This window comes from Capra hircus, chromosome 14, assembly GCF_001704415.2.
Source record: "Capra hircus breed San Clemente chromosome 14, ASM170441v1, whole genome shotgun sequence".
Lineage (NCBI taxonomy): Eukaryota > Metazoa > Chordata > Mammalia > Artiodactyla > Bovidae > Capra > Capra hircus.
The window spans coordinates 251,264-277,733 of record NC_030821.1 but is presented as its reverse complement, the minus strand read 5'-3'; the positions used below and the strand labels follow the sequence as shown (position 1 = coordinate 277,733).

General features: G+C 46.9%; 1 protein-coding gene across 1 annotated transcript in view; it reads right to left on the bottom strand.

Moving 5' to 3' along the window:
* SNTB1 (syntrophin beta 1) overlaps positions 1 to 26,470 on the bottom strand; it is a 243,162-nt gene that overhangs the window by 84,187 nt on the left and 132,505 nt on the right. The window contains exon 3 of the mRNA XM_018058133.1: positions 3,904 to 4,111. Coding sequence (XP_017913622.1) covers positions 3,904 to 4,111 — 208 coding nt within the window. The remainder of the gene's footprint in view (positions 1 to 3,903; positions 4,112 to 26,470) is intronic.

Genomic DNA, 26,470 nt, shown 5'->3' with positions numbered 1-26,470 from the left:
TCAGGATGACCCCACTCCCTTTAGGCCAGTCTCTGCTCTGCCTTCCCCACAAAGTGTGAGCCACTGCGTGGTAAGTTGCTTCAGTCGTGTCCCACTCTTTGCGACCCTATGGACCATAGCCCGCCAGGCTCCTCTGCCCATGGGATTCTCCAGGCAAAATACTGGAGTGGGTTGCCGTGCCCTCCTCCAGGGGATCTTCCCGACCCAGGGACGGAACCCGCGTCTCTTCCATCTCTTGCACTGGCAGGCGGGTCCTTTACCCCAAGCGCCATCACCTCCCTTTCTCTCAGGCTCGTTCTCCTCGGGGAGTGACTGAGTTCTCCCCACTGACTCAGGATCATTTCTTGAGAGCCATTCTTCTAGTCCCTGGATCATCTCACTGTAAAGAATGATGTTAATATAGAGTTCTCTTTCTGTGTGGTGAAGAGGAGGCTTGAGGATCTGCACTGAAAAGAATCTTAGAAGGAAAACTGTGGTTGCTTTCTATTGTTTTAGTTCAGTAAATGCCAGTTCTAAAAACTTGAAATTGAATATAATATGTACAAACTTTGTTCCAGAGCTACTGTTATTAGTAAAAAAAAAATAAATCAAAGATTAACAGTATAGGAAAAGACAAAGGATATCAATTTAAGATAAATTACAGCTGAATATATATAGGATCATCCTTTATATCTTTACAAATACCAAGTGAATTCTCTGATATTTGTGGTAATACAAGAAAGCCACAGTATTAAGGATTTGCCATTTGTTGTAACATTTTGCTAAAAACCATTCTTATGTCTCCACACCAGGATTCAGTATCAAATATTTATTAAAAAAAATTCCAGTTTGGATTTGCTCCCTTGGACTTGATCTATAGTAATCTTTTAAGAAGTTTTGAAGATGAAGGCAATAAAAGACATTCTCCCTTCTGATAATTATCCATGCTAAGTCATTACTGATTGCTCTTACCAGCATAATGCATGATACAATTTAAAGAAACATCTGATGATCTGAAAGTACATCAAAAGAACAATCATATTCTAAAAACAGAAAGCTTTTTATGCACCTTTATGACTGCTCCATTGGAATGCTTAATGTTTCTACGATAGTTTTGGATAAACAAAAGTCATAAGCAGACAGTTTATAAGTAAGAAAATGGAACCTTTGGAAAAAATGCTAATATCACTACTAATGACGATGTAATAACCATTTCTCAACTATCCAAATGGTAATGGTTTTAAATGTAGTTGGTGCTAAAAGAGATGAAAGAACAGTACCTTCTAGAGTTGACAGCATCTCGGTTACTTGCGAGCTGGAGGGATGTGTGTGCTGGACAGCCTCCCCTTGCCTCCAGAGCCAGGCCCCACCATCTGCTGCGCTGCTCGGAGCCCAGGGAGGCTGACCTTAACCGAGCACCTGTGGTTCCTGCCTCTGGCTTCCAGGCAGCCTCAACCCAGGGCAGACACCAGTAGGAGATCAGCAGGCAGGGATTCACGGGGATTGTCTCTCTCCTAAGAGACCACAGCTCTCAGTGAGTGGCCCTTTTCCAGAGCTGCAAGTCTTGCTAGCTTCAGGTAGCAGCTCCTCTTCCTGGCTACTTCCAGGTAAAGGATGGCAGTGACCTCTCACCGTTCAGCTCCTGGTTTCCTCTGTCTCGGCCACATTCACAAACTGTCGCTGGGTTAAATCCCATCTAGTCACCCCTTCTGAGTTTGCCATCATTTCCTGCCAGACCCTAACACACACAGCACATCCCTGCATCCACTCTGGACCTAACCCAGTAAAGACGCTTGTCATCCCGATCAACCCCTCCTCATTCCCTTCTACAGCAACTGTCGGTTGCTCTTGTAGCCGATTTTCCATTTCAGAATTGCCTCTCCTCATCCATCAGGGCACAGTTTGGATAAGGCTGACCTTAGAACTTTTGTTGGAAATATGGGGGCAAAGAGCCTTCTCTTCACTGAGGCAGCCAGCTATAAAAACAAAACAAAAAAACCACCCAGAGAAACCTGGAACTCCTGGGACGCTTGCTAGGGTATAAACCAGGCAAGCGGAGAGAGTGCAAGCCATGTGGAGGCAGGCCCGCTGGCCCCCTGTGAGCCCTGGACCCCGCCATGCCTGAAGCTCCCCCTGGACCCCGCTGGCCCTCTGTGAGCCCTGGACCCCACCACGCCTGATGCTGGCACCCTGTGAGCCCTGGACCCCGCCGTGCCTGACGCTGGCCCCCCTGTGAGCCCTGGATCCCACTGTGCCTGATGCTCCCCCTGGACCCCGCCATGCCTGAAGCTCCCCCTGGACCCCACTGGCCCTCTGTGAGTCCTGGATCCCGCCACGCCTGATGCTGGGCCTCTGTGAGCCCTGGACCCCACCGTGCCTGAAGCTCCCTCTGGACCCCGCTGGCCCTCTGTAAGCCCTGGATCCCGCTGTGCCTGATGCTCACCCTGGACACTGTCGTTATCAGAAATGCTAGTCCCCTTTTCTGTGCTCAAGCTGATCTGAGCTTTCTGTCACTTGCAACTGAAAGATCCCAGACTAACAGGACTGCTCCTGAAGCAAACACATGTGACTGGAGAGAGTGAAGAGCAGAGGGTGAGAGGCTGTGGCTTCCAACACACTGCCGTCCAGACTGGCAGTGCTGTTCTCAGCAAGCAGCCTCACACGTCAGGTCATGAGACACCACCTGTGGCTGCTGTCCATTCTGATCCTGGCGTCACCACCACCTGCACTGGCCCTTTAGTCCTCTGCAATCTGCAAGAGATGGGACAATACCACAGCAAACGACGCACTTTGTGTTGAAGTCGGTGGCTGGGACCCACGCATGAAATGAGGCAAGCAAAGAACAATGGTGGAAAACAGCCAAATGCCCTGTTCAAGCGCCTTCTCAGATGACAGGCTCGCTGGCAGGAAAGCTGTTATTGCAACAATCATTATTCCAATTCACCGCCTATTAGAATGTGAGTCACTGGGAGGTCAGACTGTCCCCAAAGCACACTGTTCCTGAGCACTCATGGTCAAGTTCAAGGAGCAGCGATCAGGTGTAAGGACAATGGCAGCTCAACGCTTTGAAATCAAGAGGACGGCTAACTCCCAGGAGACTGCTGCAGAGTGAGTTTCCCTGCCTTCTTCAACACATCACAGCACTTGGGGAAAGAAACCAGAGCGACAGTGTCACCATGACCCCAGGCCCTTTCCAGGGCAGCTGCCCTCCCTGTACTCATGCCTACAGGCCTGTCCCCTCCTGCCTAGCACTGTGCCTTGCACAAAACAGGCGCTCAGAAATGATGATGTTGAGAGCCTGCTGGCTTAAGACTACAAGTAAAAGATGATATCTGAGAAGCACGCGCACAGAGTAGTTGCTTAAGACATCTTCGCTGTTATTATCATCATTGTATGGGTACGTGCAGTCAACCGCTCAGTCGTGTCTGACTGCAACCCTATGGACTGGAGCCCACCCAGCTCCTCTGTCCGTAGGATCTTACCGGCAAGATTACAATTGCTTTATTTGCAAAGTATCTGTGTTAACAGTTAGGTCCATCAAAACCCACAGAAATCCCTTTTTAAAGCAATGATTCCTACTTCCTTACCTGCCAAGAAGACTGTTCTATTGCACGTCTGAGTTATTTCCCCTGCCCTTCCCCTTCCCATACACATATGAGAACCAAACTGTCTGGCTGCTTGCTCACTCATTCATCCAGACAGTAGGCAATGAGTGACCACCTGCATTTTGCCACATGCTGGACTGTCTGTGGGGAAACAAAGTTGCTAAAGACACAGAGCCCCTGCATAATGCAGACCCGCTGGAGACGGACAAGAAGTCCCAGTGAGAGACTCAGCCTGTGGAACGAGGCACCTGATTTCAGGGGCTGCAGCATGTGCTGGGAAGGCCTGGGGAAGAAGCCTGGGTGGGGGATGTTTCCTTACCTTTTCTGCGAGCCAGCCGAGGTGCCTGATCTCCCGGCCCCCAGCAAGGCCCATCGGGCCCAGCTGCTCGCGGGCCTCGGCGATCACGTGGGTCAGCAGGTCACTGACGGTTGTGTGGATGGCGCTGAACCAGGCCTGGGCCGTGGCGGAGTCCTTGGCCCTCAGGACCACAGTGTGCTTAGCATCTGGAGAGTGGATTTCAAGCTGCCTAGAGGAGCAGAGAGAGAAGGGTTAGGAGGTTCCCTGGCAGATTTTGTCTCCTCAAGCCTTGAGCTACAAAGGTGAATTAATTTGTTTTTTCTATCATATATTTTACTTTTAATTTTTTTAGCTTTTTAACTAAGGGTATTTTTTTGCAGTGGGTCTTGCTTCTTTTCCCCTTTTGGCCTCTCCATGAAGCATGCAGAATCTTAGCTCCCTGACCAGGGACTGAGCGGGCACTCCCAGCAGTGGGAGCACAGAGTCCTAACCACTGGGCTGCAGGGAGCCCCCAACTGAGATTTTTAAATTTATTTTTTAATCAAATAAGAGAGTCTTTAAACTCTAGAGTGCTTTACAATTTTCAAAAGTTTCACATAGGCGAGTTCATATCATCCTATGATAACCCTTTCCCTCCCTCCTATCCCTACATTGCCTCTCCCCACTAAAGTGAACTAATTCTTCATTCTTACTTTAAGCTTCCTTTGAATGGCTTATCTTAACGGCCTCATCATCCATCCATCCATTCACTCACTCATTCATCCACAAACACTGTGCCAAGGCATTGGTTGAGCTACTGAGGGCATAGCTATCTAGTCACCTGAACTAAGGATGCCTGGCCTTCCTGTTATTCAGCTGCGTCTTATTAGCAGCATCATATTAAGACTTTCAAGCTGTGAGCTGATATTAATCTGCCTTACTTCTCCATCCCCAGAGGACTTTAACAATATGCTCGTGTCCTAGCAGATGCTGGTGGGATGTAGACTGAAATACCTATCCTCCTGCTTAATTCTACTGTTCATTATTAATTGTGAATATTTTAGCATCAGAGACGGCCAAAGTTTTACATTCCTCAGGAATCCTGTCTGTGGCACATTTCTCTACCTCTTTATCTTTGTGCACGTGTAACGCAAGGCTTCCCAGTTGGCTCAGTGGTAACGAATTCGCCTGCTAAGAGGGCATGCAGGTTTGATCCCTGGATCAGGAAGAGCCCCTGGAGGAGGGCATGGCAACCCCCTCCAGTATCTTTGCCTGGAGAATCCCATGAACAGAGGAGCCTGGTGGGCTACAGTCCATGCGGTCGCAAAGAGACACAACTGAGCGACTGAACCTGCAAGCGATGAAGGAGAGAACTGGCTGGGGATGAGGTAACAGTGGGGACAGAGATGCACTAAAATGTGTTTTTTGTTGTTGTTGTTTTGTTTGGTTTGGTTTTTTAAACCTGCACTGGGAGGCGCTTGGGATTTTAGTTCCTGGACCAGTGATTGAACCTGAGCCCCCTGGTGGTGAAAGCTTGGAGTCCTAACCACTGGACCACTAGGAAATTCCCAAAGAGTTATATTTAAAGTCAAACTTCAAAGTTTATGCAAGAACTCCAACGGGATCACCTGAGATTCAGCATGAGATTTGCATACTGTAATTATACGGTAAAAGGCAGAAGTTCTTGACAGATGCTCTTGGTTTTTAAATTTTTTTATTGTGAAGCACTTACAGATTTACACAGTATTGCAAAATCTGGACAAAGAAGTCCAGGACACCACCCACTGTGCTTACTCTGATAGTTCCACTCACCCACTCACTCACTCATTCCATCCACTCATTCTATTCACTCGGTCCACTCTGATAGTTCCATTTTATTTAGCTGTAATATATTATAATGTCAGGGCTTCCTAGATGTCTCAGTGGTAAAGAATCCACCTGCCAACAAGAGATGTGGGTTCGATTCCTGGGTGGGAAAGATCCTCTGGAGGAGGAAAGGGCAATCCACTCCAGTATTCTTGCCTGGGAAATCCCATGGAGCAGCCTGGCGGGCTACAGTCCATGGGGTCAAAAAAGTCAGACCCAACTTAGTGACTAAACGACAACAATACGGTATCAAAACTGGGGCCCTGGCACAGTGGAAGTGTGTAGCTGGACCCGTTTACCACGTGTAGATCCCTGTAAACACCACTGCAAGCAAGGGACAGAACAGAACCACACCATCACCCTACGTGTTCCCTCAGCCACTCCTGGGGGGGCGTTGCCCCTAGGGGTCACAAGTGAGGCCCGCGTTCCCCCGAGCCACCCCAGGGGGTCACAAGTGAGGCCCGCGTTCCCCCAAGCCGCCCCTAGAGGTCACAAGTGCACCCACGTTCCCCCCGGCCGCCCCTAGGGGTCACAAGTGAGGCCCGCGTTCCCCTAAGCTGCCCCAAGGGGTCACAAGTGAGGCCCGCGCTCCCCCAAGCCGCCCCTAGGGGGTCACAAGTGCACCCACGTTCCCCCAAGCCACCCCTAGGGGGTCACAAGTGAGGCCCGCGTTCCCCCGAGCCACCCCTAGGGGTCACAAGTGAGGCCCGCGTTCCCCTAAGCCGCCCCAAGGGGTCACAAGTGAGGCCCGCGCTCCCCCAAGCCGCCCCTAGGGGTCACAAGTGCACCCACGTTCCCCCGAGCCACCCCTAGGGGTCACAAGTGAGGCTCGCGTTCCCCCGAGCCACCCCTAGGGGGTCACAAGTGAGGCCCGCGTTCCCCCGAGCCACCCCTAGGGGTCACAAGTGCACCCGCGTTCCCCTAAGCCGCCCCAGGGGTCACAAGTGAGGCCTGTGTTCCCGCCGGCAGCCCCTAGGGGTCACAAGTGCACCCACGTTCCCCCCGGCTGCCCCTAGGGGTCAGACACTTTACCATCTGAGCCACCAGGAAAGCCTGACCCCAGTTCAATTTCTGGGTCGGGAAGATCCGCTGGAGAAGGGACGGCTGCCCACTCCAGTATTCTTGGGCTCCCCTTGTGGCTCAGCTGGGAAACAATCTGCCTACAATGCGGGAGACCTGGGTTCGATCCCTGGGTTGGGAATATCCCCTGGAGAAGGGAAAGGCTACCCACTCCAGTATTCTGGCCTGGAGAATTCCGTGGACTCTATAGTCCGTGGGGTCGCAAAGAGTCAGACACAACTGAACGACTTTCACTCTCACATCTTGTATAATAGAATTGAAGGGGCTTCCTAGGTGGCCCAGGAATAAAGAATCTGCCTGCTAACGGAGGAGATGCAAAAGATATGGGCTCGATCCCTAAGTCAGGAAGGTCCCCTGGAAGAACAGATAGCAAGCCACTCCAGTGGTCTTGCCTGGTGAGACCCATGGACAGCAGAGCCTGGTGGGCTACAGTTGATAGGGTTCCAAAGAGCTGGACACAACCGAGCGATGGAAGAACAGCCACAAAGCTGGGCGGGACAGAGAGCGACCCAAGGCCAGAAAGCTGGTGACGTCGGGATTCAAGCCATGCCAATCAGGCTCAAAAGGCCATGCCCTTAAACACTGCATTACGATGTCTCTCCTTCAGAGGGGATGGCGTCCAGTAAAAGTGCATCTGTTGTGTTCCACAGCTGTCCCAAGGCATCAGCACCAACATGCGTGCATACTCAGCTTCACAACTGTGTCCGACTCTCTGCGACCCCGAGGACTGTAGTCCACCAGGCTCCTCGTCCTTGAGATTTTTCAGGCACGAATGCTAGAGTGGGACGCCATTTACTCCACCAGGGGGTCGTCACCAGTAAATATGCCCAACAGTGTCCTCTTTAGCTCCTGAGTTTAAAGCAACAATTCTGCAGATCACCTGAAAATCAGAAGTCCCAATGTAACCTGGCCTCATTTACATTTGAAACCAGCCTTTTAGAGTGAGTAACCCTTTTTACTCATAAACTTTAATTACAGAAAAAGGAGGATTTAAAAAGTAAAATATCTCTAGGGGAGTTTTAGCAATAATTAGCTTTTTTTTTTCCAGTAAGAAATCTTCAAGTCTCCTCACTAAAAATCCAAAGGTTTCCTGTGATGAAACAGGGTGTTTTTAAAATGACATTTGTCCTTACCTAGAAGAAAAATACTCTCGAGTCTCTCAGGCATTTTTCAGAGAAATGGTTGGTCAATCTATGGAGAGTTTTCATTCCTTCCCAAAGTTTTTGGAGAAGGAAATGGCAACCCACTCCAGTGTTCTTGCCTGGGAAATCCCATGGAGAGAGGAGCCTGGCAGGCTACAGTCCATGGGGTCGCCAGAGTCAGACACGACTGAGCGACTAAACCGCAACCACCGCCAAAGGTCTTACTCTTCAGTGAAGCTGACTAGCCAAGCACAAACTAGGGTTCTCCGAAAGTATCAAAGAGAGCTCAACTGGCTTTTCAAATTATTCTATCAATATCCACTATTCTAGGAATTTAAAACACACAAATATTTCTCTTAGAATATTTTCCTTTGAAGACCTGGATTTTTTTTTTTTTTAATGAGAGCTTGGGAAGCAGTCACTCATCAGAAATCACACATATGTACAAAAATGATGCCAGCAAAAAGAATATTTTTTTGTTGAGTTGCCAGCGTACCCAGAGGAGAGTTGGTTTATAAAAACAGAGGTACAGGCTAGTGAGGAGGGGGCCCATTTCTCCCAGATTTTGACGGCATTTATCCTTACTGTTAACTTTTAAGTCAGCTTTTAAAGTACAGCTTATAGATAGAAAAGTGCACAGATTATACTGTGTAGCTTAAATGTATTTTCACAAAGGGAACGCATTCGAGTCAACCACCAGTCAGACCAAGAAACAGAACATTCCAAGTGTCCCAGACACTCTCCCCTTCCCATTACGTCCCTTCAAATAACCCCTATGAGGATTTCTGTCGCCACAGATAACTTCGTCTCAGGAAAAATGGATGAGGTTCTACTTGCTTTCATTCGCTGTTATTCTTGCCTGCACTGTCAGAGGATCTCGGAGAGGCCACAGTTAAACACCAAGCCCTGTGCCCTCCCGTGGTGGTTCCCAAAGCGTGACCACTGACCAGCAGAGCAGAATCTTCTGGGAGCGCGCTGGAGGTGCGGACTCTCCGTGCATCCCTGGGCCTCTGAATTAGGGGCTCTGGGAGTGAAGACAGCAAGATTCCTGCACGTAGTGTCAGTCGCTAGCCGTGTCCGACTCTCTGGGTCCCCGTGGAGTGTATCCTGCCAGGCTCCTCTGTCCACGGGATTCTCCAGGCAAGAACACAGGAGTGGGTTGTCATTTCCTTCTCTAAGGAATCTTCCCGACCCAGGGATCCAACCCAGGTCTCCTGCATTGCAGGCAGATTCTTTACCAAATGAGTCGCCACCTCCAGACAAATATGATGCAATTTAAGTTTGAGAAGGATGCTCTATAGACTCACAAGAAAAAAGCCCTGATCTTGGTTGTTTGCCAGGGTTCCCAGTGGCTGAGGTGAACATGCTGAAAGGTGATCTGACCTCCCCCCAATCAGTGTCAAAGGAGAAGCAGAGAGGACGTAGAAAAGGGGGGCCTGTGACTTTTTACAGTCAAACACAGCAGCAGTAGCAGTTCAGCCCTGAAAGTATTCTTCAGGAACCTGGGAGTAGTTTATTATTGTTTTTAAACATCGAATTAAACACAGATGTTTGGACCTCACCGCAGAACTATTAAGAATTTCTAGAGGTTGAGGCCTGGGTAAATGCTTTACATGGTCCACAGATTATATGGATTAAGGATCATGGCGGGCCTCTCCGAGCCCAAGCTCACACCTCCCAAGGAGCTGGCCTGGAGGGGATGGTCACCAGAAGGACAACGCATCACAGAGCTCCTGGGGGCGTGTCAGCAACCCACTGCTCAGTTACACACTCCCCCAGAACTAGGCGGTTTGAGATGCCAAACTCTTGTTACCTCACAAAAGCTGCTTGAGTGTCTATGACATGGAAGCTGGATTCCCCAGAGAGCAAGAAGAAGCTACAACTGCTTTCATGACCTGGTCTCCAAAGTCACACCGCGTCACCTCTGGTATGTTCTTTGTGCTGCAAGTGAGTCACTAAGACTCACGTACGCTCGTGAGGAAGAGCTAAGCTTCACTTGTTGAAGGGAATAGAATCAAAAACCTTGGGGACACATTAAACCACCACAGAGCAGCTCTGGACGAAGCAAAGTCCTGGAAGAGTCGATCCTGAGTGTAAAGGGTGAGTGTTTGGGACTTGAGCCAGCAGACTAGAAAGAAAATGCTCACACACGTGAGTGAGGAGGAAGAAGACTTGTTTCTGACAAAGCTGCAGCTTCCAGCTCCAAAAAGAGACGGGCTGTGGATCGAGAGGAGGTCAGAGTCACCAGAGGGAGGAGAAGGAGCCTTTCGCTGATGGTACACGGGGGCTGTGCAGAGCCGCCAGAGCGATGGTGGACGAAGACCCGTCGGCTTGTCTGACACAGAACAGGCGTCAACTGTTTGTGTAACAAACACAGAAGAGTACAGTGATCTGCATTCACCTCTCCATCAGCTCAACAAAACTCAACGGGGAAAAAGGAAGAAAAGCACAAACAGTTAATTTTAGTCCTATAAACTCTACACAAACAACAAGCATCTGGTAGCGTGAAAGCCCCAGGAGCTCCGAGGGACAGCACAAGATTCTGGTCAAGGTCATGGAGGGTCATGCGCTGGGTTAGCCGAAAAGTGCATTTGGGTTTTTCCTAAACATCTTATGGAAAAACTTCAATAACTTTCTGGCTAACCCAGTATATATATTTATTTCTTATTACATTACCTAGTACAGGTCTTAAACATACATCCCTTTGACTTAATTTTTCACTTAAACTCATTTTGTCAAAATGTAAATGTACTCTGTGCAATGCCTGTCTTGGAGTAAAAGGAGAGACAGAGAAAGAAATTCCATTCCTGGGCTGGCCATGCAGTGGTTTTTTCAGCAGCTTTTTTTTTTTTAAAGAAACAATTTATAACAATTTAAAAGCACAAGAATCAAAGGGTAGTTGTTAAGCATGCGGATGTGGGGGTTCAAGGCTGACTTTAAACTTGCTGGCTGTAAGCCATGTTCCATGATCTTCCTAAGCGTCAACGTTCTTATCTGTAAAATGGCTCAATCTTGCCTCTTAAAATTAATGAAAAGACAAAAGTGAGATGAAGTATGCAGGAGATGTCATAGTGAAAGCTAATCTCGATGAGTTCTAGTTTACATTCTAGTTCACAACGGAGAGTCTTCCCAATTTGGGTACAAGCAAATGGTAGTGGTCCAATGAGGCAAGAAGGAGAATCCTCCAGGGTGGGCTCTGGTTCAGGTCCTTTTCAGAGCACCTGGCTTGAAAAAGGCAAGGCTCAGAAGAAGCTAAACAGCTAAACAAGGGCTGTTTCCAGCATCTTGGAATGGAAAAGATAACTTTGGGAGACATGCATGGGCTTCTTGAGAGACCCTGGAAGATCTGGGGCAAACCTGACTCTGCGTTCTCCCTTCTATCTGCATATTTGCTCCACCTAAAAGGATTTTGTGAGGTTCACGTTCAGGGGCACAGGTTCATGGGAGCGACAAGTGTCTGTTGAAGTACCCTTGCTTTCTGAACTGCCGAGCTAACCAGTGCCTCTGGGGTTGAACAGAGATTGGGCATGGTTTCATCTTCCTAAAGTATTTTTCTGACAACATACCCTCAAAGAACCATTCTGTAGGGTCATGTAACTCACTTTCAAAAGGGCACTGCCAACTCCAATAATCCTTCATCCATTTGTAGAAGATAAAGATGGAAGGAGATAAAGATGAGGAAATAAAGCAGAAAGAGGAGAGGGAGGAGGGGGGAGGGGCACGAGAAAGAAAAGGAACATGAAGACTTAAGGTGGAAAAATAACCAAGGGGTGTGAAAATGGCCCCAAGGCTGGGTGGCTGAGGTCATTAGAGGCCGAGAACCAAAAAGGCCTGCCACAGTGGAAGTGAGAGCGGTATCGTATCACTGATGTAAAACTGACCCATACAAACGCCTGTAAGCCCTGGAGAAGGAAACAGCAACCCTCTCCAGTATCCCTTCCTGCAGAATCCCACGGACAGAGGAACCTGGTGGGCCACAGCCCATGGGGTTGCCAAAGCGTCGGACATGACTTAGCTGCTAAAACAAATGCTTGTATGTGTGGAGACTACGGCTAGAGCGGCTCACAGGGAAGTTTGGCTGCGAGGGAAAATGGGTGGCCGGACGAGGCAAGAGGGGAAATTTTCTTTATAATTTTCAAAACATAAAATATTTTATTTCCAAAAATAGTTCTTTGCTAGATTTTATATATGGAGAAACACGTAAACATACTGACACGCAGTGTTAGAAGAGCTACAGTAGTCCCCCAAAGTCAATTTCTATAACTGAAGCTGTATCTTTACTATATGGAGAGTACCAAAGTATGTTTGCAAGCCACATAAAAACACAGCCACGTTACAAAAATTGTCTTATTCTGCCTGAATACAAATGCCAACAAGGAACCTGAGAACACAATCAATCTTTGCAGGCCATTAGAACCAAAATGAATCAGCAAACCTACTCACTTAAGAAGAGAGACTTTTGGGGATGACGCTGTGTTTTCTGAATTTTGTTCCATGTGCATGTGCTGTGTAGTCACTGTATTTGAAAAGGAGAAGAGGAGGAGAAAGGGGGGAGAAAAGCAACAGGACCGGCCTGTTGGTTGAAGCAACCTTGTTCCAAAGCGCAGGCTCTGGCATTTATAACCTACGCTTCCTCACAGACACCTGTGGCTCTGCGGGCCCACCCTACACCCCCGCCTCTTCTGATGGCAGGCTTCACCCCCATCCTCAGTCTGCGTGATCTGGGGCATCGATGGGCTAGAGGTTGTAGGTGTGATGCCATTTGTCCAAGGAGATCCAGGCCCGGGGTTTCTTCAGGAGTCACTGTTGGGGTGATGCTTTTCTCTCAGCACGTGTACAGGGACAACAGTTACAATCATGGGTCTGCAGATGGCCATCTGGCCATCGAGAGGGGAGGGCTGCCGACAGATGAAGCCAATGCAGAGGAAAGCAGAGCTGAGAGATAAGACGCCTGATCCAGCCGCACCTGACGCTCAGTAGATCCCTGTATTTGCTTCCATGTTCCCCTTTCGTAGAAGCCAATTTGAGTTGGGTAATTTTCAAATACAACTAAAGGTCCTGACGCTTCAAGTTTCTTTATCCCTATAAAACAGGGATGATGACCTTGACGATGAAAGTGATAATGATTATAATGGAGGTGACAGTAATAACCTTCACGGGATCACTAGCGAACCAAATGAGATGACTGGACGTCCCGGGTGGCGCCCTGGTAAAGAATCCTCCCGCCAGTGCAAGAGATGCATCAAATGAGATACCTGTGAACGCGCTCTGTGACTTGTAAATCCCAATGATGCTAGTCGTCATTTAAGCTTTTGGCATTTTAAGGCTACTGTTGGCTCAGTTACTGGGAAAAGAAACTCTTATTAGTGGATGCGATGTTTTCATACATCTGGACACATGGGCACCTATACACAAGTTAACTCTCTCTTAGCTACACTAGGAGTAAACAGACAGTCATGCCTATTAACACAGACAGTCCCAGTAAATCTCTTGGGTTACACAACAGAGTCGGGAACATGCAGTGATTTCTTTACAGATGCACAAATATGCTGTGTGTATCTGAGTCTTCCAGACACACACAGGTGTGTTGGGTGCTGAAGAGGCAAGTAGAATGCATGGCTCCCTGCCCCTAAGAGGCTCACCATGTGCAGGAGGCTGAATAACATCTCCTCCAGTCCATGTCTACCCAGAAACTCAGAACGTGACTGATTCGAAAGAATCTGTGCCGAAGTAATGAAAGTAAGGACGATGGTCAGATCCTTATCTTATTAATCTATCCACTGGATGAGGATGGGTCTTGAATCCAATAAGAATGTCAGAGATGCTGAGAGACACAGAGAAGGCCTGGTAACAACACAGGAATACACTGGAGAGATGCATCAAGTCCAAGGATTACTTGGGAGAGTTTCTCCCTCACAGCCGCGGAAGGGACCAACCCTGCCCATTCTCTGACTTCACACTCAGGCTTCCAGAACGGAAGCTTTGTTTTCAGCTTTCTGGTCTGGGCCCATTTTGTTACAGCCATCCTAGAAAACTGATACAAAATGGAGCTTTCTTCCTGTGCAGAGTTGAACGGGGGCTGCGTTAATGTTTAAAATACACGGATGCTTAGAGTCAAGACAGACACTTCATGACGACATCGTCTGAATCACTGCACCCACCAGGCCCGTAGCTGGAGCCGCCCACTCGAGCTTCCTGGTTAAGTGACAGAAGACGCCCCTTTTGTCATCCAAGTAGTTTGAGTGGCATATCTGTCACTTTCAACAGAAAGAGACCGCAGCCACGTCTCCTTCCTGTCTTCAGGGCGGTCTTCATAATACTGTTAAAGTTGATTTTTCCTGGGTTTCAATCACTATTTTTGTTTATGCTATTTACTTGCTACTTATTACTCATATTTACATATGGGGTTGGCCAAAAGGCTCGTTCGGGTTTTTCAACAAGATCTGCTGAAAAGCCCTAAAGAACTTTCTGGCCAGCAAAATACATGCACATCTTCTTGGGAACAACTAATATTTTGCAATTTTACTAACTGAAAATGAAATTATTATAGAGAAACTTGGAAAACAATCAGTTTCTATCCTCTGCTTAGTTAAAACATGGTATTTTATCCTGGTTTTATTTTTGTATAACTCATTGCTTTATTACAAAGCAAACACCCATTTAACAAGAACAAGAACAAGAAACAACATTGCCAGCATCCCAGCTCACTCACGCAGCCTCTGGGTCACTATTTCCACCCTCCACACAGATATAACCACCACTCTGCTCTGATGACAAATGTGTCTGTAAGTCTCTCTCTCTCTTAGTTATATACATGGAATGCCAGGCTGACACACAGAATGAATAGATAATAAATAAATATATTAAATATATGATACATTATAAATAATATAATAAATAAAACATAACTTGTAACTATGTTACAATATAACTAATATAATAAATAAAACATAACTTGTAACCTGGCAACTAAGGTTTCAAGTGCCCTTTCCCCTCCAGTGTGAGGCTGGAGAAAACACAGATGAAGGTATTTAGGAAGTCGTGGCCTGTGGACTCGTAGCAACCACTGGGAATCAAGTAGAATTCAAGCCACATGGTGACTGTTTCACAAATCTGTGGCGGTTGATGAAAACCTTCCCAACAGACAAACCCATGGCCATGTTTACCAGTGGCCGCCTCTAGAGAGTGGAGCTATGTGCACAGTTATATGTGTGTGTGAGTGAGTTATATACACAGTTATGTGTGTGTGTGTGTGTACACTCAGTCCCTCAGTCATGTCTGGCCTCTAGAGAGTGGAGTTATATACATAGTTATATGTGTGTGTGTGTGTGTATGTGTGTGCACTCAGTCCCTCAGTCGTGTCTGGCCTCTAGAGAGTGGAGCTATATACATAGTTATATATATATGTGTGTGTGTGTGTGTGTGTGTGCGTGCACTCAGTCACTCAGTTGTGTCTGACTCTTTGTGACCCCATGGACTGTAGCCTGCCAGGCTCCTCTGTCCATGGGATTTTCCAGGCAAGAGTACTGGAGGGGAGTTGCCATTTCCTCCTCCAGGGGATCTTCCCAAGCCAGGGATCAAACTCTCATCTGCGTCCAGGATTGGCAGGTGGATTCCTTACCACTGGGAAGTATTTGCATATATATAAAATCCGCCTGCAGTGGGGGAGACCCAGGTCTGATTCCTGGGCCAGGAAGATCCCCTGGAGAAGGGCATGGCTACCCACTCCAGTATTCTTGCCTGGTGAATGACAACAGTCAGACATGCCTGAGTGACCGACACACACACACGGGTGCTAAAGGCACGCGTAGGCTGCACTCAGGACCGAGTCAACCCTGCTTCCATTTCAGGGCACGCTGGTATTAAAAAATCTCCTTGGCAACATAATCTTACTCCTACCCACACGCAATTCTATAACCCAGAAAGAAAAAGAGAACCCTGCTGAAGGGAGGGGCATCCAGAGGCATGCTGGCTCACAGTAGGTCTACACTCAGTGAGTGGACTGAGCGCTTAGTGAGGAAAAGCAATCTAGACAACTTCTTGGGAGCAGATGAGCCCAGCATCTCTGGAGCTGGGGGGACGGGGCACGGGGAGGAGCAGCCAGCCAGGCTGCGGATGGGGCTATTTTCAGAAGGCCGGGCCTTCCTAAAGGTGGTCTTGTTCCCCAGCTGAACTGACCACCGCTTGATGAATTGTGTTTATCTATAGTTCAGCGATAAAGTTCTCCTTTAATTCCCTGCTGAATAGAAATATTTAGGGCAGTGCCACAGCTGTGTTTTTTTCTCACACTCCACCACGGTTATGTAAACACTGCCTATGGAACCATTTCTGATAGAGGCCCACACCAGCCCCGAGGAATCAGGCGCTGTCGAGACGTCTGCCAAGACGCGCCGTTTCCATGCAGCTTGGCGCGGCCTGTGAGTGATATCACAGCTTCTCAGGGATCACTTGGCAAACCTCACAATAAAAGAGTAATTTTCTTCCCCTCTCACTCTCTCAAAGGCTCTCACAAAGCCAAACAATGTTTCCCAGCATCCTTTGCTTCCCCTGTTTAGAAACATGGGGAAGGACACACAAAGCTTGAAGGCTCCTAACACAATACTCATAAATGAAACATAACTTTCTACCTGGCAACGAAGGTTTCAGGTCACCTCTCCCATCCAATGGGAAGTTGGAGAAAACAGACCAAGGGGGTCAGGAAGACGTGGCCTGTGGATTTGCAGCGATCACTGGGAGTCGAGGGGAGCTCAGACCACATGTTTCCTGTTTCACAAAGCTGTGAAGCTGGTGGTTGATAAAAAGCTCCCCAAGAGACAAATCCACAGCACACCTTTAACAGTGGCTACTGCTAGATGGTGGGATTATAATGTATTTTTATTTCCACTTTTCTGTTTTTATGCAATCTCTAAAAAATTTTTCACAATGTAATCATAAAAAATAATAGAAAAAAAGTTTAAGAAAATGAGGGCTTGCCTGCCTTTGGCCATAATGTTGTTAGTGAAATGATTCATCAGGAAAATCAATCTTAAGTGAAAAAAAAGAAAGTGAAAGTTGTTCAGTCGTGTCGGACTCTTTGCAACCCCATGGAATGTACAGTCCATGGACTTCTCCAGGCCAGAAGAGCCATGCCCTTCTCCACAGGATCTTCCCAACCCAGGGGTTGAACCCAGGTCTCCCAAATTGCAGGCGAGTTCTTTACCATATGAGCCACAGGGAAGCCCATGAGAAAAAGACAACACTAAAGAAAAGAAATCTGTTTTAAATCACTAAATCACATTAGTTGTAATGTGAAAAAGGCAACAGCATAGAAAAAACAGATTCGTTAATAAAATCCCCAAAGTGGTTGTAGCTAAAAGATTTTAAAAGAAAGAGATAAAATATGCTAGTAACAATATTCAAAATGGGGATGAGTATCTGTCCTGTGGGGAGGTAAACTCCACCCCTAAACAAGTATATTTTTCTCATTTTACCCTTACCACCCTCCTACGAGAGGAACGGTAGTCGTGTGCGTACATCGTGGATAAGAGATGGCACCTTGGAGGGGCTAGTTAGTTTGGTCTCCCAAAAGGCGAAGCTAGAAGTGGAACCGAAGTCCACCTAAATGCAAAGCTTGTACCTTAATCATTATGTTTGTAAAGCCTGGTCAGTTGCGTGAAAGAGAAGCGAACGTTTTTTACGCTGGTGGTTGCTCAGTATCTTTTGAACTCCCTTCCTACCTATTCGGAAAGTTTTCCCACCTTAAGTTGAGCTTCCCCAAGGTAGAAGCCAGAACTCCAGTTCTCAGCCTCCGTTGCTGCTAGGGCACCGAGCCACTCACTCAAAACGGCAGTTCTGAAGCAAGCCATGTGAGAAGGCAGCTGCCTACGGGACCTACCCTTTGGACACACGGTGGCGGGGTTGCCCAGCTCTTACTAGCAGCAATGGTAGAGCCTGGCCAGTGCCGGGGTGTCACAGGTGCAAGCCAAGGCAGCCGTGTGGGCTGGGGGTGGCTGGTCAGCGGGGGCAACAAAGGCACTTTTTCTAGAATAGCTTTCATCATGTGGTTGGTGTTGAACTTGTTAGTCTGGCTACATGAACTCTATGAGAACACTGCTATTGTTCGGTTGCTAAGTGGCGTCTCTGCGACCCCAAGGGCTGCAGCATGCCAGGCCTCCCTGTCCTTCACCGTCTCCTGGAGTTTACTCAAATGCACATCCATTGAGTCAGTGATGCCATCCAACCATCGCATCCTCTGTTGCTCCCTTCTCCTGTCCTCAATCTTTCCCAGCATCAGTGTCTTTTCCAATGAGTTGGCTCTTCACATCAGGTGGCCAAAATATTGGAGTTTCAGCTTCAGCATCAGTTCTTCCAGTGAATATTCAAGGTTGATTTCTTTCAGGATTGACTGGCTCGATCTCCTTGCAGTACAATGGACTCTCAAGAGTCTTCTCCAACACCACAGTTCAAAAGCATCAATTCTTTGGCGCTCAGCTTTCTTTATGGTCCAGCTGTCACATCCATACATGACTAATGGAAAAACCATAGCTTTGAGATATGCAAACACCCTCTAGCCGGAGTAAATTCTACTGCTTAAAACGACACTGCCCAGCGAAGAACGCAGATGGAGGAATCTGGCTGCCATGAGGGAGCCCGTGAGGTCATCCATGGGATGTGCCAAGTGTGAGCCGTCAGTGGGAAAGAAGCCTCAAGAAGGTGTTCTGCTGTTTTTTCTCAAAATCCCATTTCGAAAATAGGGCATGCATGCTATAGCATTCTGCTCAGCTCTGAGGGAACCTGACGATATCTCTTGCGTTGGTTTCAGTGTTTCAGTGACACATACATTTACAAAGCATGTGAAGAATTTCAGCGCCTTGGCCTCTCCTAGGGAAACAGCACCATTATCGAAGTTTTAGAAGAGGAGCTGGCTAATGTCATACTAGAGAAAACATTGTGCTTTTCTGCTCCACACTTCATCTGTACCTCACAAAATATTCTGTGGTCTGACCTTACTCAACTGGAGTTTTTTGTTTTTTTTTTTAAGGTGTCTAAATACACAGGTGTTCTGCAGGTTAAATAAATATACATTTGTCTCTAGAATATTAGCACCATATACTGACAAAATAAACAATCCACTCCGTGGTTCAATCCAGAGCACAGCATTTGAAGTCTAAGGACCAATTTTTGCTTCTTTTGAATTAGGGTAATTGGGCTAGGGTTGCCAGGTTTCACATATAACAATATAAGAAGCCCGGTTAAATCTGAATTCCAGATAAACAGTGAATAATTTTTTAGTGTATGTCACGTGCAATATCCAGTGGTGGAAACAGTATGACACACATGGATTAGAAATGTATAGAAAATAAAACTGATGGGACTTCATGACGGGTCAGCTGTGAGCAGTGGGAAGCGGGGAAGAGTGAGGAGGCTGCCTAGCTGTCTGGCTTGCACAACTGGACGAACGGCAGTGCCGATCACCAAGACAATCAGAAAGGAAGAAGGTCCAGATCTGACAAGGAAGGAAGGGACACAGAAGTGAAGTACCTGAGAAGGAAGTGCTTCGCTCAAGGAAGTGAAGTGGCAGAGTCGCACACCGCTGTCTGCCATGGGCGGGGCGGTAGCGTCAGCGGCACTCATGTTCACACTTCTAGAAATGTCCAGAGAGCGTCTGACATGTAGCTCTGACGCGTACTTCCTTGTTGTCCTACCCTACTGTCCATTGTTGGTCAGCTGATCATTTCTTTCAAGATTCATCCTTTTATCGTTTACATCCCTCACCAGATTATAAATTCTGGAGGACATGACCTAGAGCAGCATTATCTTCAGTCCATCCCCACTGCCTAACACATGCGGGCAGGTATATTCCATACGTGTTGGCCCACGCTATCGGCGTAGGGAGTGTTCTGTAAGTGCTGGCTAACTGAGTGGGAGGCTCTGGCTACTGTGAAAGGCTGCCTCATCTCTGCGGTAACTTCCCTTCTAGTTGAAGTTCTGAAACTGCTTCTACTTGCTGTTCCTTGTTTTGTGTTTTCCCTTACTAGAAACTAACCTTTCCAGTCTTTTTCTTGGGGGGTGGAGGGTGGTGGTGGATTACATTTATTTTTTATTTTTAATGTATATTTATTTGGGCAGGCTGTGCATTGTGTGGGGTCTTAATTCCCTGACCAGGGATAGAACCCATGCCCCCAGCATAGGAAGGGCAGAGCCCTAACACCAGGCTGCAAGGGAAGTCCCCAGCCTTTTTAGTCTTGAAGAATGGAATTTCATCCTATGGCACAAAGTGTCTTCAGTTCTAAGTCATAAGCTGAGTATACTAAATAAGTCAAACATGTTTTAAGGTCCCAGGAGAAGGCTGGTTTACATGGGTATTGTGCAACAGCAATCAGCTCAGAAATATTTATCACATTCTATTTCATATTATAATGTTTATCACACAACTTGCCATACATAATTTTCTTGGGCTAAAATAATCAATGTGTGATCTTGTGAGCCTTTTTACCTGGATTAGATATAAAAGGCAGCCTTGCAAATGCGTAAAACAGGGTAAAACGATGACACAGAACTGAAGCAGCCAGGAATATTAATTCAAAGTGCTTATCTCTGAGGGGTAAGAAGTGGATGCTGTCTAACTCATTTATGTCAGAGCTTTATGTAAAACAGCAAGATTTATTGATCTGACATATTTGCAAAGTTGTGAGAGGCCCTTTCATCCAGTTACCTTATCGATTATTTACTGAGTGCCTGGGGTCTACCACATACGACATTAGGCACAGGAGGGGAGGGCTGACTTGACACGGTTTGGGGCCCTATAATCACTGAGATTACAGCCTGGCAATCTTGGACAAGCACACACACTTTCATACGCTTTCAAAAAACATGAGAAATTCCCAACACAGGAGAAGAATCTGTATTCATTTGAGGAGCAGAGAATCTTTTGCTAAATTCTCAATAAATTATTTAAGCAGTAATTAACCACGTGAAGTTGGCAGCTGCTTACAGACAGTAACAGCACCAAAATATTGCTCAGCCACTGCGGTGGCAGAGGCTGGCACACTAAGCGCGGCCGAGAGCTACCCCGTGACCGAGGTCAGGGTTGGTGCCCGAGGCCAGGGGTGGCGGCAGGAAGGAGCAATCCCACACCCAAGGCCAGCGGTGGCAGCCGGAAGGAGCAACCCCATGTCCAAGGAGTGGTGGCTGTGCGGGCACAGGAGGGCCTAGAGAAGCCATCCCACATTGAAGGTCAGAAAGGACTGTGGCAGGAGATACCCCTCATCCAAGGTAAGGAGCAGCAGCTGTGCTTTGCTGGAGCAGCCGTGAAGAAGATACCCACGTCCAAGGTAAGAGAAACCCAAGTAAGATGGTAGGTGTTGCAAGAGGGCATCAGAGGGCAGACACACGGAAACCATACTCACAGAAAACTAGTCAATTTAATCACACTAGGACCACAGCCTTGTCTAACTCAATGACACTAAGCCATGCCCGCGGGCAACCCAAGATGGGCGGGTCATGGTGGAGGCCTGACAGAATGTGGTCCACTGGAGAAGGGAATGGCAAACCACTTCAGTATTCTTGCCTTGAGAACCCCATGAACAGTATGAAAAGGCAAAATGATAGGATACTGAAAGAGGAACTCCCCAGGTCAGTAGGTGCCCAATATGCTACTGGAGATCAGTGGAGAAGTAACTCCAGAAAGAATGAAGGGATGGAGCCAAAGCAAAAACAATACCCTGCTGTGGATGTGACTGGTGATAGAAGCAAGGTCCAATGCTGTAAAGAGCAATATTGCATAGGAACCTGGAATGTCAGGTCCATGAATCAAGGCAAATTGGAAGTGGTCAAACAGGAGATGGCAAGAGTGATCGTCGACATTCTAGGAATCAGTGAACTAAAATGGACTGGAATGGGTGAATTTACCTCAGGTGACCATTATATCTACTACTGCGGGCAGGAATCCCTCAGAAGAAATGGAGTAGCCATCACGGTCAACAGAAGAGTCCGAAATGCAGTACTTGGATGCACTCTCAAAAACGACAGAATGATCTCTCTTTGTTTCCAAGGCAAACCATTCAATATCACAGTTCTCCAAGTCTATGCCAAAACCAGTAACGCTGAAGAAGCTGAAGTTGAACGGTTCTATGAAGACCTACAAGACCTTTTAGAACTAACACCCAAAAAAAGATGTCCTTTTCATTGTAGGGGACTGGAATGCAAAAGTAGGAAGTCCAGAAACACCTGGAGTAACAGGCAAATTTGGCCTTGGAATGCAGAATGAAGCAGGGCAAAGACTAATAGAGATTTGCCAAGAAAATGCACTGGTCATAGAAAACACCCTCTTCCAACAACACAAGAGAAGACTCTACACATGGACATCATCAGATGGTCAACACCAAAATCAGATTGATTATATTCTCTGCAGCAAAAGATGGAGAAGCTCAATACAGTCAACAAAAACAAGACCAGGAGCTGACTGTGGCTTAGATCATGAACTCCTTATTACCAGATTCAGACTCAAATTGAAGAAAGCAGGGAAAACCGCTAGACCAATCAGGTATGACCTAAATCAAATCCCTTATGATTATACAGTGGAAGTGAGAAACAGATTTAAGGGTCTAGATCTGATAGATAGAGTGCCTGATGAACTATGGAATGAGGTCCGTGACATTATACAGGAGACAGGGATCAAGACCATCCCCATGGAAAAGAAATGCACAAAAGCAAAATGGGGGTCTGGGGAGGCCTTATAAATAGCTGTGAAAAGAAGAGAAGCGAAAAGCCAAGGAGAAAGGAAAGATACAAGCATCTAAATGTAGAGTTCCAAAGAAAAGCAAGAAGAGATAAGAAAGCCTTCTTCAGTGATCAATGCAAAGAAATAGAGGAAAAGAACAGAATGGGAAAGACTAGAGATCGCTTCAAGAAAATTAGAGATACCAAGGGAACATTTCATGCAAAGATGGGCTCCATAAAGGACAGAAATGGTATGGGCCTAACAGAATCAGAAGATATTAAGAAGAGATGGCAAGAATACACAGAAGAACTGTACAAAAAGGATCTTCAGAACCCGGATAATCATGATGGTGTGATCACTCATCTAGAGCCAGACATCCTGGAATGGGAAGTCAAGTGGACCTTAGAAAGCATCACTACGAACAAAGCTAGTGGAGGTGATGGACTTCCGGTAGAGCTATTTCAAATCCTGAAAGATGCTGCTGTGAAAGTGCTGCACTCAATAGGACAGCAAATTTGGAAAACTCAGCAGTGGCCACAGGACTGGAAATGGTCAGTTTTCATTCCAATCCCAAAGAAAGGCAATGCCAAAGAATGCTCATACTACTGCACAATTGCACTCATCTCACATGCTAGTAAAGTAATGCTCAAAATTCTCCAAGCCAGGCTTCAGCAATATGTGAACTGTGAACTTCCAGATGTTCAAGCTGGTTTTAGAAGAGGCAGAGGAACCAGAGATCAAATTGCCAACATCCACTGGATCATGGAAAAAGCAAGAGAGTTCCAGAAAAACATCTATTTCTGCTTTCTTGACTATGCCAAAGCCTTTGACTGTGTGGATCACAATAAACTGTGGAAAATTCTGAAAGAGATGGGAATACCAGACCACCTGACCTGCCTCTAGAGAAATCTGTATGCAGGTCAGGAAGCAACAGTTAGAACTGAACATGGAGCAGCAGACTGGTTCCAAATAGGAAAAGGAGTACGTCAAGGATATATATTGTCACCCTGCTTATTTAACTTCTATGCAGAGTACATCATGAGAAATGCTGGACTGGAAGAAACACAAGCTGGAATCAAGATTGCCGGGAGAAATATCAATAACCTCAGATATGCAGATGACACCACCCTTATGGCAGAAAGTGAAGAGGACCTAAAAAGCCTCTTGATGAAAGTGAAAGAGGAGAGAGAAAAAGTTGGCCTAAAGCTCAACATTCAGAAAACGAAGATCATGGCATCTGGTCCCATCACTTCATGGGAAATAGATGGGAAACAGTGGAAACAGTGTCAGACTTTATTTTGGGGGGCTCCAAAATCACTGCAGATGGTGACTGCAGCCATGAAATTAAAAGACGCTTACTCCTTGGAAGGAAAGTTATGACCAACCTAGGTAGCATATTCAAAAGCAGAGACATTACTTTGCTGATTAAGGTCCGTCTAGTCAAGGCTATGGTTTTTCCAGTGGTCATGTATGGATGTGAGAGCTGGACTGTGAAGAAGGCTGAGCGCCGAAGAATTGATGCTTTTGAACTGTGGTGTTGGAGAAGACTCTTGAGAGTCCCTTGGACTGCAAGGAGATCCAACCAGTCCATTCTGAAAGAGATCAGCCCTGGGGTTTCTTTGGAAGGAATGATGCTAAAGCTGAAACTCCAGTACTTTGGGCACCTCATGTGACAAGTTGACTCATTGGAAAAGACTCTGATGCTGGGAGGGATTGGGGGCAGGAGGAGAAGTGGACGACCGAGGATGAGATGGCTGGATGGCATCACTGACTCAATGGACGTGAGTCTGAGTGAACTCCGGGAGTTGCTGATGGACAGGGAGGCCTGGCGTGCTGTGATTCATGGGGTCGCAAGGAGTCGGACACAACTGAGTGACTGAACTGAACTGAACTTCAACTAAGTCTTTCTTTTCAAAGAGGGAGGGGAAGAAAAGGGCAGAAGCGGTGCACGTCTCTGTGTGTCGGTGGCTCCGTCATGTCAAGGACTCTTGCTACCCCGTGGACTGTAGACCGCTAGGCTTCTCAGTCCACGGAATTTTCCAGACGAAAATACTAGAGTGGGTTACCACCTGTATGTCTATGCCCCCCATAAAAATAAAGGTGTGTCAGCTGTGGAGGATGCCCCCTAAGCCACTAATACCCATGTAGCCTTCCACAAAGGTCATTAACAGCCACGGGCCAGCAGAGAACCATGAAACAATGAGTGATCAAAGAATTAGCAATCTGAAGGAAGTTAGAGCTCATTTAATCCAACCACTCACTTTAAACATAAAAAACCCGAAAACCTAACTCCTGGAAAAAGAGAAGTGGCTCAGTCAAGGTCACCCAGGTAGTAGTGTTACTGAGCCTAGAACTGCACTTCCCAACAGCCATGTTTATCCACGTTCAGAGAACAGGGAAAGAACGGAGAACGCAGGCTGCGCCAGAGGCAAATGTGACTTCCCTTACCATTTTCCGGAGGGTTTGTCCCTAATTTGAGGCCAGTAGCTTTTTCTGTATTTGAAACATTCACTATAGTGTTTTTAATAATAATAATAACCTCATAGTTTTTAAAAAATAAATTTATGTGATTATTTATTTATTGGCTGCGCTGGGCACTCGCTGCGCGCAAGCTTTCTCCAGTTGCAGCGAGCGGGCTTCGCAGCGCGTCGGTTTCTCTCGATGCGGAGCACGGGCTCTGGGCAGCCGGGTCAGCAGTCACGACTGGGGCTTCCAGCGCCGGCTCAGGATCACAGCGCGCGGGCTGAGCTGCTCTGGGGCGTGTTGGGTGTCCCCCGACCAGGGACCGAGTCTGTGGCCCCTGAATCAAGGGCAGACTCTTCACTACTAGACAGCAGGGACGCCCAGAGAGTATTCTGTAGATATTTCACTGTCAAAGTATTTATGAAAATGACAGCTTCATAATTATTTTCTCCGTGAAGCCTCTGCTCAAAGACACTTTCACCTCTTGTATAGATAGCAATAATCATTTTCATTATGTGAAGGATTTAAACAAGCAGAAACAAATAAATCAGCTACCCACAAAATTGCTATGTAAAAAAAATATATATATATATCTGAACCATCTAGACAAGTTTTAAATTGTCATGCAATTCTGCACTGGTTGCAAGAGAGGGTGAAAATCAGAAGAATGCAAAGGATCGCCCCTCATTTGAAAAGGTCACGCTGCGCGGGATTCAGTCTTCCTCATTCTCCCAGTAACTGCCAAGGTGCAGCGCAAGCAGGGAAGAGACTCCGGCTCCCTGTGCAGCGGCAAAGCTGTGGGCTAGATTTGTTTGATTTTGTTCTGACTTCATTAGTTCTTTTGCTTTTGAAGAAAATAGATGTTAAAATAGTGGAACTGGGGAATTGTTACAAATGAAGGGATTACAGCTTTCTGCTCCTGGCATGAGAGTGGGGTGGGAGGGGGCGGGAGGGAGAGAGGTCGGCTAGGACATGTCTGTGGGTACAGGGGCGCGTGCGATGGAAAAGCAAGGAGAGAACACCTTGGAACTAAGGGAGGTTGCACTTCAGCAGAGGAAAGTGCATTCTTCAAGGACCACTGGATTTATGAAGTGATATGCGTATCTTTGGAGCAGTGGGTCCTCCAGATAGTGAATTCCACAATAGCCATACATGGGACTTCCCTGGCAGTCCAGTGGGTAAGACTCAACACTTCCAATGCAGGGGTGTGGGTTCAATCCCTGGTTGGGTAACTAGCATCCTTCATGCCACACAGCATGGCCAAAAATTAAAAATAAATAAAATAGCAATAAGAATAATAAAAAAATTTTTTTTAAAAAGAAATAGTTAAATACTCATACATGGATACAGGAGCCTT